We start from the raw sequence: 14,950 nt of genomic DNA, 5'->3' as shown, positions 1-14,950 counted from the left end.
AATGTTCATGGCATTGCTCAATCTATGGATTAATATTTACTTACACAAAATGGAAGAATACTATTTAATTTGATTTAAAGATAGATCCCATTTGACAGATAGAAATGGTGATCCATGCTAAGGACACAATTGTCAGGTTCATACATTATACCTCAATATTTGTTTATCTTTGTGTGGAACTGGCCGCTGGGCTGGCATGGATTATGGATGAGCATGTTGTATATACATCGCTAGTGTGGTTTTAGCAAAGCATGGTTAAAACAATCTGTAGCTTCTGTGATGTGCAAACTCAGCCAACAGGTAACATGAGGTACAGCCCAAAGCTCTGGATGTTTAGATGCAAGTCTTACTAAAATGACTTGGATTTACTTCCAAATGACCCTATTTAAGAGGGCAGAATCACACATAAACCCACAAGTATTTACTAAGATATACTTAAAACACAGAATGGGACCTGCTGTTTGGTAAATGGGTTTGGGCTTCACTTCTCACATACTGAGTACTTCCAGGTGGTTTCATGTCCTGGGAAAGATCTGCAACACCCGTCAGGGTTCATGTTTCACGGAGGTCTATCTTGAAGGTATCTGGAAGACTAAACAATTTATTATGGCATAAGCTTTTGTGTATCAGAATTCCTCACGTGCCTGAAATGTTATCCTGAGTTGCAGGTCAAGATATACATATATAGCTTGGGATGGGAAATGCAAATCGTGAGATCAAAAGGAAAACGAAATACAGACAGTAACACTTAACACTCCAACCACTGTATACACCTGTACTGGAGGATAATTTGTGGATCAGATGAAGTTCCTTGAAAGCGCATGCCATAATTAATGCTAATCTTTAAATGCCACAAGAGGCTTTCCCTGGGATTGGCAAGGAAACCTGTAGCAAATTCTAAAGAGGATCATTTAAGAGAAAGGCCCTCAGAGTTGGATGAGGGGGATATAATAGGCATGCTTGCATAAAAATAAAGCCAAAGCCGTAGTGAATTCCTAAGGCTTGGTTCTGAGGAAGAGAGCAACTTTTTATGCTTAGAAGGGGAATAGACCTTTTTTTTACAGTAAGGGGGGGTAATGCGTTTAGGATGGTGCCGTTATAAGTCAATCTGTGTTCAGAAAGTGAGCACCGGGACAGGAAATTTTTTTTATATATATATATATGGCGCGCGCAAATGAAACGTAGCCGAAAAAGCAAGCAATTCGAATAGATTTATTCACACTTCGCCTCGTCTTCCCTACTGCTCGGTAGCTGCAATCCCCTTCGCCACACGCTCCCTTACCTGGGCCGAAAGCCCCCCCCGGCAGGAGTCGAGACCGTGCGACTTTCCTTCCGCGCACACCGGCGTGCAACTCCCAGGATCGGGCTGCACGCCGCCTCTCAAGTTCGCGCTCGCCCGCTCGCTCCTGCCTGTGGTCCCGCCGCAGCTCATCCCGGCCTCCCAAAGTCTCTCGAAGTGAGTCTGCGAGAGAGCGGGATGTGCAGAGACGCCCGTGCCTGCGAGACGCGGTAGGGGCTGGAGCAAAGGCGCCGCTGCCGCTCCCGCTTCTTGCGAAGGGGGAGGGGAAGCCGGAGGCGCTCGCTGGCTCGCTCCCCGCCGCTTGTGCTTCTCTGGCGCGGGAGGGGGGCTGGGGCCGGGGATATGGAGCTTCCCCGGCGGCAGGGAAGCTGCCAGAGCTCCGAGAAGTCTCTCTGTTGCTGCAGGAGCCGGAGGCGAAGCTGGGAGCGGGGATCCCGACTCCCTCAGTTCCCGGTGGCCCTCCTGGAGCCGCAGAAGGGGAGGGCGAGCTTCCTGGCTGCTCTGCCATGACCTCCCGGCCACCTCCAGGCGGTGTTTGCATGTTTCCTTGCAAGCGACAGCCCCTACTATGTAACCTGACCTGTGCAGCCAGGGGCCTTGTGCGGCGGCGGTGGCGAAGGCAACAGCGGCAGCGCGGCCATTGAGAGCCTCCTGCGCCTGGATCTGGTGCGTCCCTCTCTCTCTCTCTTTTTCTCTCCCCCTCCTTTTTTTTTTTTTTTTTTTTGCAAACTGATCTTTGGCTCTTAGTGTGAAAGTGATTTGAATTTGGCTCGGCGGCGCTCTGCGCAGGCGTTCAGCTGCTGGCATGGTGGCTCTTTGCAAAGCAGCTGTTTTGGGTTTGAAATTCCAACATGGCAGAGGCTGCAGTCAGTCTTCCCTTCAAAAACTTGGAATGATTTCAAATCATAGGCACCTTCGCTTAACCCGAGCCCCAGTTCCTCAGCGCGCCGAAAGAATCGATTGTGCCCGAACCTCCAGGTAAGCTCTTCGGTGACTCGTTTCTCTTTCTCTCTCCCCTTCTTTTTCTCCGCCTGCTCTCTTTAAAATTTTATACAATTTTAAATGTATCCCGAGCGGGCGCGAGCGCTCTAAATTCCCCGAGCTTTATAATGAAATGGATGCTCAGAGATAGGAAATCGCCAAGTCTGGGTTTATTCTCTCGCCTGCCCCCGACTTCTCTTCCCCCTTGTTTTACGCGCAGTGTGGAAAGTAAAGCGATACAATCGTAGCGATGGCTTTTCTTTCCCTGATCGTTGCTAACAATAGTGCGGAGAGTAAGAATTCGGGATTGAGAGATTGATTACACTCCCCCCTATTAATCCACTTTCACTGAAGAGGGTCTATTTATTTCTCAAGTTCTGGGCGAAGCAGTAACGTGTGCGGCTTAAGTGCAATTGGGGGAACTAACTTTTAAGCAAATCCGTGCAAATAAGGATGGGGAAAGTTAAGGGTGAGGGGTGTGTGAATTTGTCTGAGAAGCTGATGCAGAAAAATTTAAACACCTCATCGGCGGGGGGGGGAGGGTGGCACGGTGGGCGTATTGTTGGCTTTGAACTGAGAGGAAGATGTATAATTTACTGGTATATACAACCCACTGATCCTATTACTATCTTCCCTGGAGCTCTTGTTAGTTTCAATGGGAGTGAGTGAAATTGACATGGACTTGTATTGCTGGTCATGTGCTCTCTCTCTCTCCCCCCCCCCTTTCTTTCTTCTCCTCTGATCTGAAATTCCCTTTTTGTTGATGTTGCTTTCCCTCTTAATTATATGCATGTAGGTTAAATGAATACCTGACGAAAAGGCCCACGTTTCAAGGCAGTGACATTTGATAGCTGAGAGGAAAAGTGGCATTCATGAAAAGCAACCTTTGGAATTCCTGCTTGTGAGAAGAAGGGGGAAAAAAATTCCAATTCAGCTTTTTTGTGCTGCCAGCAAGAAATGATCAGTAGCACCAGTGTTTATGGTAGGTCTGTTTGGGAATCTCGTTTACTTTTCTTTTTGTTGTTGTTGTACTATGGATGTTTCTTTTCTTTTGTTTTTGAAAGAGCATGATGAACATGTCAGAGGACTTTGCATGTATCTGAAGATCACTATAACAAGGTTAATGATAAAGCTTTAGGTGTATAAATAAGATGTGTGTGGATATGTGGGTGTGCACTGTCTTATTGTTTTGTTTCTAATTTTCTGCTTTGAACATACTGTTACTTTTGTTCTGTCACAAACCTAAAGTTGCATGTTACTAGCAGTGCACCATGTACACTCAAATATGATGTAAATTAGTCAACTTGCTCACTGTAAAAGGAGGGGGGGGGGGAACCAAGCACACAGCTAAGCCTTCCCACACCGCTATGGTTTCCTGTTTATTTTTCAAGTATAGTTATTGATTATTTTTCAATAGAGGTCTCCCCCTTTTTCATTTTTTCAATGGGTTTTAGATGAGGATAATAAAATGCTTTCTAGGGATTCTCTAATAAATGCTTCTCTCTGTTTCCTGCAACACCCCCCCCCCCCATCTTCCAGTTTAATAACGGCCTGTATATTTTCTATCCTCTTTTCCATCTGGCGGCTTGTCATTGCTGTGCTGTGCAATGGAACATCCATCAGATGTTGTAGGAGGCTTGAACAATTATTCTATGTTTTTTTTTTTTTTAAGAGTGATGGTAGGCATGCCAGATAAAACAGGGAGGATTTGAATATACCTGTCCGATGCAACGTATACAAGGCCGTGGGTAGAAGCCCAGGGAACCATATCAGCAGATTAGTATTTTGTATATAAGTTTGGGAATTTGTGCGAAGGGGGAAAGGCCAAGAATGTATCTGCTTTTTAATAGCCCTTAGCAGAAATAAATAAGGAGCAGGATAGAAACTCATGGGCAATGGTAGGGCTGTTGGCTGGAGGGGGGACAGTGTTGGCCATTGATTTTTCATAATGGCACAACCCTGAATCCTGTATTCAGCTTAGGAATAGTTGCTAGTGGGCCGTGCCCATAAGCTGATGCTGAAGGTTTCTGTATATTTCCAAAGAGTAAAACAGAACTGCTATCACAATGGAAATGAATGTGTGTGTATGATGTTATCTATCTATCCATCCATCCATCCATCCATCTATCTGTCTATCTATTGTTTGGAACTTGTTGACTTTGAGGTGATCAATACAGCAGTGTTTATTTTAGATGCAAATAATCAGCTCTGAGACATTTTGAATGGGGGGGGGTGAGAGAGGGGAGAGCAGAAAGACACAGCTTTCTCTCTCTCTCTCTCCCCCCCCCCCCTTTCCTAGAGCTGTTGGAGAGAACGTGATTGCCAGATGGGAGATTTCCCTCTGTGATGTTAAAGCTGTAATATATATTCACAGCAGATTGGACCTGCTGCTTGTGATGAGGGTATTACATTTATAAATTTTAAATCGGGAATTGGATAGTATGCTGAGAGCTGAAATTGGATGGGGTGAATCGTTGCCACTGTTTAAATGCAGTTCCTGGAGAAGGAGGATGAGGATGAGGAAGATGATTCTAATAGTAATAGATAGTAATCACGGCTGGGCTCCCTAGTTTTGTGTATTGTATGGCACATGTGTACTTCCTCCTCCCCACCCCAGTATGCAAGCTCTTTGCCCTATCCATATCCCTACTTCTCAGTTTCTTAGTAGAATATCTTAACTTGCAGAGTGGTTTAGAAATTGCACCCATCTGGGGGTGGGAAGAAGGGAGTCCACGAGAGCTAACAAATGTAATCACTTCTGCGTCTCGATTATAACAACCCAACCAAATGTGTGGCAGTGATCATTGTCTGCAGATGTGCCTCATGATTATTTTTGTTTCGTGGAGGGTGGGGGCCTGTCAGAGGCAAAACACCCAGAATCAGGAGCCAGTCACACTCCAGCAATTCTGCTGGTGCAAATTAAAAGTGTGTTCTGGTCAGGAAATGAAAGCTACTGTGTCTCTTTTGAACAAGTCGTTTATCAAGGAGAACATCTATCAAGCAGCCACTTGTCACAATATATTGTGGAAAAAAAGTTGGGAAAGCTGCTTTAAAATGTTCCCCCTCCCCTTGGCTAAAAAGAAAAAAAAATACTGTACATCCAAGTGCGGGGAAAGCTGTGGTAAATAGGATTTCTGTTTTTTTCCTTAAAAACAGTCAGCACATCCCCTTTTTACAGTTGCGATTTTGAGCTTTTTAAGATAAAGATGCATGTGCTACTTCTCATATTTTCAGACTAAAACTTCATTACATCTGTTATTTTAGTGTTAATGGCTCGGATTTCTTTTTCTGTGTGTCTGTATTGTTTTTAAGTTGCTTTCCAGGAGGGGATTGCAAGGTTTAGATGGTAGATTTCTGACCTCTGATAAATCTTCTCTGGTCAGCTGAGCTTGCCAGCGAATGTTGTCACTGCTTTGTACCATATCAGACTGCCTGTTAAAGACACCTTTGTATAGTTGCTCATTGACAGATGCACAAGGGAATTCTTACTATAGGTAGGAAACATCATTACAGATCATTCAGATCAGGAATACCTTTGTTGTTGCTATAACTCCGGATGTAAAATTATTTTCAAAACTGTACTGGATATGAACTTCCAGAGAAGTTCTTAGTTTTCTTTGCTAGACAGTTTTTCTTTTTAATCTGTTAAAAAGTTCTTTGAAATAGATGTATTCTGGAGAGTTTTCTTTTCCTTTATGGTAACTGGGAAATAAGGGCTGCTGTAATCTCAATAGTCTAATAGGAAGTTCTTGATATTTGTATTTATTAGTGAATCATGTCTGCTTCTTAGCCAGTGCGGTAGGATAACTTATTGTAAGATCTTTTGTGACAAGAAGTGACTGCTCTGTAATCTTATGTGGACGGTCATCACTCCTCCCCCTTCTCCACCCTCCACCAAAGTGATTATATTACAACAGAGCTGTATTGGCATAAGAGTAGGATTTGTATCAGTTTTATAGCAGACAAATTGGTGTTTACTTCTGGATAATAAGCAATAGCTTCAGGACTGCTCATGCAGACCTAGCAGGACATAAAACCGTAGCTGTGGTCCCTCAGTCACCAGATCAATACAACCAAGGAACTTTTCTCCAAGTCCTTTCAAAGAGCAGACATTTGGTATGAAAGCTCAATTTACCAATATTTTCCAGGGTACATGGATGACAAAATATATTCTCTGAACTTTGTGCAGAAACAGTGAGGCTATCTTTATATTCGGGTGCTGACTTTTACAGTCGTCCTTACTGCTTTGAAGTATCTCCCTTCCACTCACCCACACGCATGTGTAACCATCTAGGATTTTAGATGGCCCAACTTGAACTTAAAGAAGCAGTTCATGCTTGTGTCTAAAACATGTTGCAGAGGGAGTGTGGGATGGGGGGGGGGACAGGGAGGCTGCGGCAAGTGTTTATATCTGCTTTTACAATAATGCTTTTGGAGGCTGGTTGTTCCAGTTCATGTGTAGCTGTCAATTAGCTCGGTGTGTGCATGCAAGGAGTTTCTCCATGTAATGACTGATCTTCCTGCAGTCTTAATCATCAATTAATCAGCTAATCTGCTTGTTTAGGAGCCATTTTAATGATACAAAACCAGCATGATAGCTGTACGGAGGAAACTCTCTTGCAAGTTGTTTTTAATCCACTTGTCTAATCTAGTGTTACTAGATCAGATAAAAAGGAAAATCTGTTGCTTTGCCTTCAATTAATATGCAATTAAAATGCACCCTTATGACAAAACAACAAGGACTAAAAAATAAAAGAAAACATTGTCTTTGTATTTAAGTAACTTCAAAAAAGTGGTAGATGTATTGACATGCTTTTTTAATTAACTGGAATTTCATAATGATTTATTAATGGGAGAAAATGTGTTATCTGGGCATTTTGTGAAGTAATGAAGCATTTTGCTGTCAATAGGCACAATGAACCATTTCATCAGGGCATCAGCGTATTTGCCAGCTCCCCCCCATCATTAATGAGCAAAGCAATAGAAACAAATAATAACATTTAACTTGCAGTAGCCAGCTTTCTCTTTTCTTTTTCTTCCTCTTCTCTTATGAACTAGAAGCTGAACAAACCAGGGGAAGTTAGTGATAGCAGAGTGACTTTGAATCTATTGATTTCTCTTCAGTTAATATTTCCTTGATTCTGGAAGAAAGTAAAGCAGTAATTTGCATTTCGGTATTAAGAACAATGGCTTTTTAAAAGCCTAAAGTAGGTTTATCAAAGTTTTTTTCCCCCTTACCAATTAATAATTATGCTCTGATAATCAAATATTTTAACTACGATGGTGGTATCTTCCCCAGAAGTAAACCTGCCTGGATTCAGTGAAGTTTAACTTCTTATTGTATATGTAGGATTGTACCTTTAACCATTTTCCTTCTTCTTTTTTCTGATATTAGATCTTCTTTTCTTTGAGCTATAAAACACTTTGTACAGTGACTATTGTTAAGTTTTACATTCTTTCTGGGGTGAAATGCTGTCTTGTATTTCTCCTAAAATAAATCTTACATGGAATATAGTTTCTTGGAACTTTTAGATACTGGGGGAACTCTGTACTATTTAATTAAGAGTACAATGTTCTGTCTGTCTATTCAGAAGTAAGTTTGTTTTAGTTAAATGGGGTTTACTCCTAAAACACTGATTGCATCATTAAAAAGAATAAAAGCCCTAAAGATAGAGACACTGGCATCGAAAATGCATGTGAATTCCATACTAGTCTACAGATTTCTATATATCATACAGAATGTATATATACCTATATAAATATGTGTCTATGATGGCAAATGCCCAGATTACTATTTTTGCATGCAAACTGAATTGTGGGCATTAATTCTACTATTAAATATAAACAGCTTTATTTGTTTCTCGCAAATGAAGAGAGGGAGGAAGAGAAAGGATAAAACTTGACTCTCTTCTACGAGGCAAGTGTATAACAGGTGTATTATTCTGGGCTGGGAATACTATAATCTTTCATTGTCATGAAGCCTAAACTTCCAGGAAGGCTAAATTAGAAACCTAAGGCTATCAGTCCTGCAGAAGAAGTGGATGGCAAAAGTCTATACCTGTTGATTTAACCAGGGAGAGTAAAAATCTCCCCCCAAACGGATTGAGTTTGGCTTCTCCAATAAAATATTAATAGATATTTGTAGAAAAAGAAAACACCACAACTATGAGAGCAGCACTGGCATAGCAGTTGCTTTTGATATAACGCGAGCCAAATTTCTTTGCCTCATCATAACAACCTGTTTTTGCAGGGCATTTGAGAACAAGGTACTTCAGGCCACAGTTTGCTTCAGCAATATCAATCATGGTTCCAGCCATACGCTTCATGGCTGGCCGTTTTCTTTTGAGGATAAATTGTATTTAAAGTGCAAACTTTGAAATGCAGGAGTAAAAATAGTGTTTTATATCTTTTGCTGAAAGTAGTTGTAATACAGGACTTCCCAAATGACTGGTTGCTGCCGTTTATCATTGATTCTTTTTATTAAATAATCAGGTCATATGCATAGCTTTACTGGAGCATAGTCTTTAATGTAGCCCATTCAGGTGCCATGGTACAGAGATTCATATAATGTGAATCCAGTATTGTAAAAGTGTTTTTACAAAAAGACACAATACATTTCCCTCAGCAGAGCAATGACTTATTGGTCGTACAGAATTTCTTGTGTGGTCTTAGGAAGGGATATTATTTCAATGAGTTCATGTGCATAAACGCACACATGACATGGCTTCCTTCAGTGATTTATCTAAAGTGGTCTATCTGTGATTTGTCTACCGGCAGTCCAAATTGCACATTGAGCAATGGCTTGTTTGAATATAATTTAGTTTCTTGTATATTTTGATCATGTGTGCGCGTTAACTGGTTGAAGTAGCACGTTTGCTGCAACTGTTCGCAAAGATGCTAGATTACAAATATTTTTCTATTAAACATTAAGCAGTATGTCTACATTTTTCCTGTCTCTGTATTTTTGTGTATGATGAACCTTTTTTCCCCCCTTTTAGTATTTAATTTAGGCAGTGGGAAAAGAAAAAGCCTGCATTTCTCTGTATGGTTAAATCTAAAGAACTTAATTATCTTTAAAGCACCTAACCTTGCTCAAGATTGCAACCCGTATAGGCTCATGATAACAACATGCTAATGTTGTGCCTAAGCATCTTTTTGCTTTGCTTTAAGGAAACTTAAGATACAAACGGTCCAGTGATGATTCAAGTCAGTATTTCACCTTTCCGTGAGTTGCTTTCTTTATTTCTGGAGCAACTTTAAAGAATCTTTAGAGGCAAGCTGGAAGTACAGGTACGAGCTGCAGTTGTCTGAATATTGGCTGTTGAGCTTAGCAGTTGCATTTCTGGAAAAATGAGTATAGGAGCAAGCTGCTGCGGACCTTATTGTTTTTCTCCTAGCACTGACACCTGGGAGTCCTGTTGTATTCTCTAACATGCAGTCACAGGTATGCTTATTGAAGTGAAGAAACTCTCGGTGTAGCGCTGTTCCCATTTTCTGGCCATTGTTTGGTTCCTCTCTTCCCCATGCCTGTCCTCACCAATGGAATTGCATTCTGCCACAGAGAAACTCATAAAGTCGGTGCTGCAGAAATAAGGTTTGCTCTCTAAAATATTGTGGTGATACCTGAAGTGAATTAAATATCAAGCAACCTTTTCGAGGGATAATTGAGGCACCCAGGAAATATCTAAACACATTGGAAAGGATGCCATTTATTTTCAAAAGAAATTTCTGCCTTCCGACAGGAAGGGGCTCCATGGTGGAGAGATATCAAAAGAGGCAACTACGTTCTTTCATGTGCTTGAGCACTCAGACACTTACATGATTGTTTCCAAGAAGGGAGAAGAAATGATCCTGTTTTGAATGTCTTGTTGTTGGCATTTGCAAGCCTCATTCTGTATAAAGAGCTTTAGAAACTAACTTTCCTAGACATTGGGCTTAATGTGTGAATATACTTCTAGTATATGCACCTGCATAAGCCTAAGTGAGCTACTTAGCAAGTAGCTGAAAGAAATAAACCAGTTACCTATAATAGCAGAGAGGGGTGTCTGCGGGGAGGGATTTTATATTCCACTATTTGACTGCAGGCATTATTATATTTGTCTCAAGAAAGAAAGCATTTTTTTTTTCATTGTCCTGTGCTTATTCAGGAGCAGGTCCTATTGCTTTTAGTTGGACTAATAGAAGATTGCACCCTCAGCTCAAAAAAGTTGCTATCCTGTGTCTGATTAGTCCTGAGGAAACCCTACTGAATTCAGTAGGAGCGGCTTCTGAGTAAGCATGCATAAGAATGACTGTTACAATTTTCACCTAATTCCTTGCCTCCCCCCCCCCCCCAAGTAGCAGGAACGCTACAGAAATCCAGCAGGAAAATCTTTTCAGAATAATTTTTCAAGCAGATTTCTTACTTCTTGGAAACTTGCTTATTTTCTCAGGCAAGACAGTTTTAAGGGTACAGGAGCAGAGCCAGAAGACAACATGGCAGCCGTGCGGCGACTTTGAAAGCATTCCTGTTATGGGGAAAAAAGACACTGAGTGACCCAGTGCTGTAGTTGACACAGAAGCAAGCTAGAAAGTCAGTGGATAAGGAAATTAGTCATAAAGGGTGGGGTGTTTAACAAGGCAGCACATAAATATGGACATTACATTAGTAATATTATGTATGTTCCCACCAAGGGATTTATGGATAATTTTCTTCAGAAGAGTGAAGATTTAAACCTGCCATGCAACCAACACAATATACTCTTCGCTTTAGCACGGATGGTAATTTATCGACACCACTGGAATTACTCTGGAGTAAGTGAACTGAACATAGAGGTTTATTGAAGCAAATTTATATCTGAAACAACAGATGAAGAAATGAAACAAGAAGAAACATTATGGAGTCTTCGTTTCATTAACCCCATTATTTTGAATTCTTGCTAATGATATGCCATGCTGTGGTTTGTGCAAGGTATGGTGCTAAGTAAGCTTCCCCTGCTTTTTTTTTTGGTTACTGTTTCTTCACTTCTCCTAAATTCCTTTGCTGTCATATGGCTTAGATTTAACTGGCTCATTATCTCATATGTATAAAGGAAGCCATAGAAAGGAGAGTCCTTGTCAGTGATGCTGCTTTCAGCTGGAGCTGTTTGGAGGGGTGGAGGCTTTTTGTGTGTCCTGTTTGTGTTGGCCACATTTTCTTAAAGGATCGGCTGACTTTGTTGGTCACGTTTAGCTTGGAGACAAGTCTGTACTACCAGAAGCATTAAAAAGGTCTTGCGCAATGCAACATTTCTAGAGGCCAGGCTGTTTTCAGTGGCGAAAGGGAACTTTGCATCGCTTCAGCTAATTTTCTTGAATGGATTCTAGTTAAAATGAATGACTTGCTCTCATTTCCTCTCCCCCCCACCCCCACCTCCAAATGTTTCCCTGGGTTTCTCCAATTCTAAGAAATCTGCTTGATAGCACATGCTTTTTCATCAGTGACAGACATAGTGGGATACAGTTCTATTTCTAGAACTCTTTCTAGAGCTATGCATTTGTTCGTTTATGGCATATACCCCTGTGGAAATGTTATTTTTTCTTCAAATGACATTATTTCTGTTTTAGGTATAAAAACATAGGAAAGCTGTTGTTTCTTTCTTTCTTTTTCTTAATGCTACTATTCTTCTGAAGAATCCAGGTGGGGACTCACCTGAAGTTGCTGAATGAGGATTTCAGTGGAAGTCCCCACAGTCTTAGTCCATACTATGCCAACTCACATGGGGCACTAGACTGGAGTAGTAACTTCCCCCCTCCTTGTATATTTGCTGCCCCTCCCAACTAGCAGTAGCTCTGTGCATGGAGAGCATGTTCCCCTACTGATAGGAGAGGGGTTGTATAGGGTGCTCTGTGGGTGAGCGCTTCAGGCATGCCTTTATTGCGGAAGGAAGAAATGCACTCTATGGAATCACTATTTACACAGATGTTTAAAGAACTTTAGTCTGCACAGGTTCAGGCTTATGTCTGTGCAATGGATGGGCTAGAAGACAGGAGGGATCGGGTTATCTTTGAACATGCTTTCTATCTTCACTTCTTCTGTAAGCCTTGGGCTTGTCTATTTCTGTGCATCCTTTTGCCATGCTCAGCTATATAAGCCTACAATAAATTGAAACCATCATGGGTTGCTGTTGCCCGTTTCTGCCTATTTTTGAGGAGTATGTACAATGGATAGAGCCATCATTATGAGAGCATTTGAGTTCTGCATTTATGAGACGCAGTAAGGGGTCCATGTGCTTAGATTTGTGCAAGCTGAAATCCAGTGAGAAGCCAGCAGGTGCCTGGTTGCATTTTTGCAACTTTTCCTGTCCTCCGTGACTCCCCTGCCTCCCTTCCCCAGCAAAACCAGGGATCTAATTCAATTGTTGGTGAGCTGGCTTTGCCTGGAATCTCTAGTATATAAATGGAATTAATTAACAAAGAGTTAAATAATAAGAGCCTCTGAATCAACAGTGTAGGTGCTTCTCAGACTGGAGCAATTATGGCTTCTGTCTTTTTGTTCGTTTATTTGGATAACTATGGGCCTGATAATTTCCAATTATTTGCAGGTTTGGTGTCTTCACATTTTAAATAATAATGGTAATAATAATATAACCATATAAACAACTAAGAAAAAAATGCTAGCAAACTAAATAACCTGCACTGGTATCTTTTACAGTAGATAAAGGTAAACAGGAGCAATTATTCTCTTCTTTGGGGGAAATGCCTTATAGTTTGCAAGTATTTAATGGTAAATTATACGCATATGCAAGTGTTTATATGTCATGTTTCCCCCTGTTCTAAACACTTCTTTAATGTGATTATTTTAGCGATTCTTTAATTTGTCTATTAAACTTACAAACAAGAAACCATCGTGATTGCACACTACTTGTCTCCCAACTATACTATTTTGTAAGCAGTGATACTATGAGCTAAGGCTGCTGTCTTATCTCCAGTTTCCTGGGAGTTGGCCCCGCTGAACTCCAGTGGGACTGGCGTTTGATTAGCCCAGCTTAGGATGGCATTGTGCAGAAGGTGTCCTTTCCAAAGGCCCCTTCCTCCCCAGATCTTTTGCATTTTGCAGTATCATTTAATGCCCTCTCTGTGTATCTTTACTTCTTAGTAACATTTGCTGGCATTCACTGGGACTTATTTTAAAGACGCACTCCTCCAACTGCAGCCTCAGATGGCAAAGCTGGACGGTCTTTTTGTTTGCTGGCTTCATGTGCATAAAAAGTGTGCATTGCGATGTGCAGCTGGATTGGCAAGAAAACAAAGCAGCCCAGATTCCAAATAGGGTGGGGCCTCTCTTGGCGGAGGAGGATCTATTTCAGCAGGTGACTTTTTTCTCCTTTGCTACTCTAGCTCGGGGAGGAGGAGAAAAATTAAGCCTGGGTAAATTTAAGGCAGGCGTGTTTTCCTCTTGAATCTCAGAAAGCAAAGTGTGTCCTGACAATCTGGCTGCTTCTTGTAATGTTACTTTCCTCTCTGAAACTTCCTATTTCAAATGGGCTTGACACTAAGTCTTGCTGAATGTGCATCTCGGGACAAATCCAACTGAGGAAAAACAACTTGTTTAGAGAAACGAATGCAAACCTATTGTATTTGTTTGATTTTTAACCAAGTCCAGTACAGTTAATATGAGATGCAATTGTTAAGTTTCTCCCCCTCTTTTTTGTTTAAAATAGAAACAGTGAGGTTTATATATAATGGTTTCAAATGTCCAGCATCCTGTGAAGAAAGATGAAGCCATCCCCCTATTTGGAATAATACACGTGAGTGCATGCATGTAATCATGCTGTGTTAAGTGGTCAGATTTGTGGAGGGCAAAGCTATACAAAAGGGTAGCCATATGGGAACTGAGCCTAATTTCTGGTTCTCTTTTTAATTAATTATCTACATAAACATTTGAACAGAGAAAATGTGTTACTGTACAGTACAACACTGTACAAATATTTCTTGATTGTTATTAATGCAATAATCGTTTTGCCATGTCTCAAGGGTTAAATGGACTTCAGGGGTTTTGGGGTGTTTCTTTCTTGATGGAAAAATAGGACTTTGGCTTTAAGGGAGAATTATAAATAATAACTTGACATGAATCCCTTTCCTTCTCAATGTTATTTATGCCAGATTTCCCCCATCAGAATGTATTAGACTACAGTTCTTTGGGCAGCACATGGATGGTGGTCTTTATAGTACCACAGATCTGGAGAGTGCCTTGTAGGAAAGCTGATTTAAGCAAAAGCGTTTTTTTTTACAGTGCCATCTTCTCATTCTACAGTACTAGTATTTGAGTGATTAACAAGCCAGGCTAAGACTGTGGAACTCCAGGTTAAACTTTTGTGCAGCTTATTTCATTGAGGATTCTGGCCCAGTCACTGTCTCTCTGACTAACCTACTTTAGAGTGTTGTTGTGAAGATAGGATGAGATGATGAATTCCTTGGAAGAAAGGCAGGATACCAATGCAGTAAAGAAACACATGGCACTTACGATTGTCAAGCATACGTAATCTGTGTTGCATATTAGCTGTGCAGCCCCTTCAAGGTGCCGGAATAATTTTTTTCCCTGTCTCTGTTGCCTCTCCCGTGAAGCTTTTAGGTGGCAAAAGCTAGTTACATCCTTTTTGTAAAATAGGGTACAGGTAGTCCTTGAGCAACTCCACTGCTGAGCACCAT

General features: G+C 41.2%; 1 protein-coding gene across 4 annotated transcripts in view; it reads left to right on the top strand.

The window, feature by feature from the left end:
* The first annotated feature begins 1,235 nt into the window (after positions 1-1,235).
* The window catches only part of FIGN (fidgetin, microtubule severing factor), a 128,655-nt gene continuing 114,940 nt past the window's right edge, over positions 1,236-14,950 (top strand). For 2 of the 4 annotated variants that reach the window (XM_088146660.1, XM_088146657.1), the window contains exons 1-2: positions 1,236-1,966; positions 3,078-3,263. In XM_088146660.1, coding sequence (XP_088002786.1) covers positions 3,239-3,263 — 25 coding nt within the window. In that variant the 5' untranslated portion in view covers positions 1,236-1,966; positions 3,078-3,238. Of the gene's footprint in view, positions 1,967-2,020; positions 2,279-3,077; positions 3,264-14,950 lie in introns of those variants that run through there. The other 2 variants (XM_088146659.1, XM_088146658.1) reach the window with 2 other exon arrangements.

Source organism: Python bivittatus, unplaced genomic scaffold (genome assembly GCF_059951505.1).
Source record: "Python bivittatus isolate LINGU-HERP-01145 unplaced genomic scaffold, Pbiv_v1 ctg000480_np1212, whole genome shotgun sequence".
NCBI classification, from domain to species: Eukaryota; Metazoa; Chordata; class Lepidosauria; order Squamata; family Pythonidae; genus Python; species Python bivittatus.
Note: the sequence above shows the minus strand (reverse complement) of the source record. Positions and strands in the feature narration are given on the sequence as shown.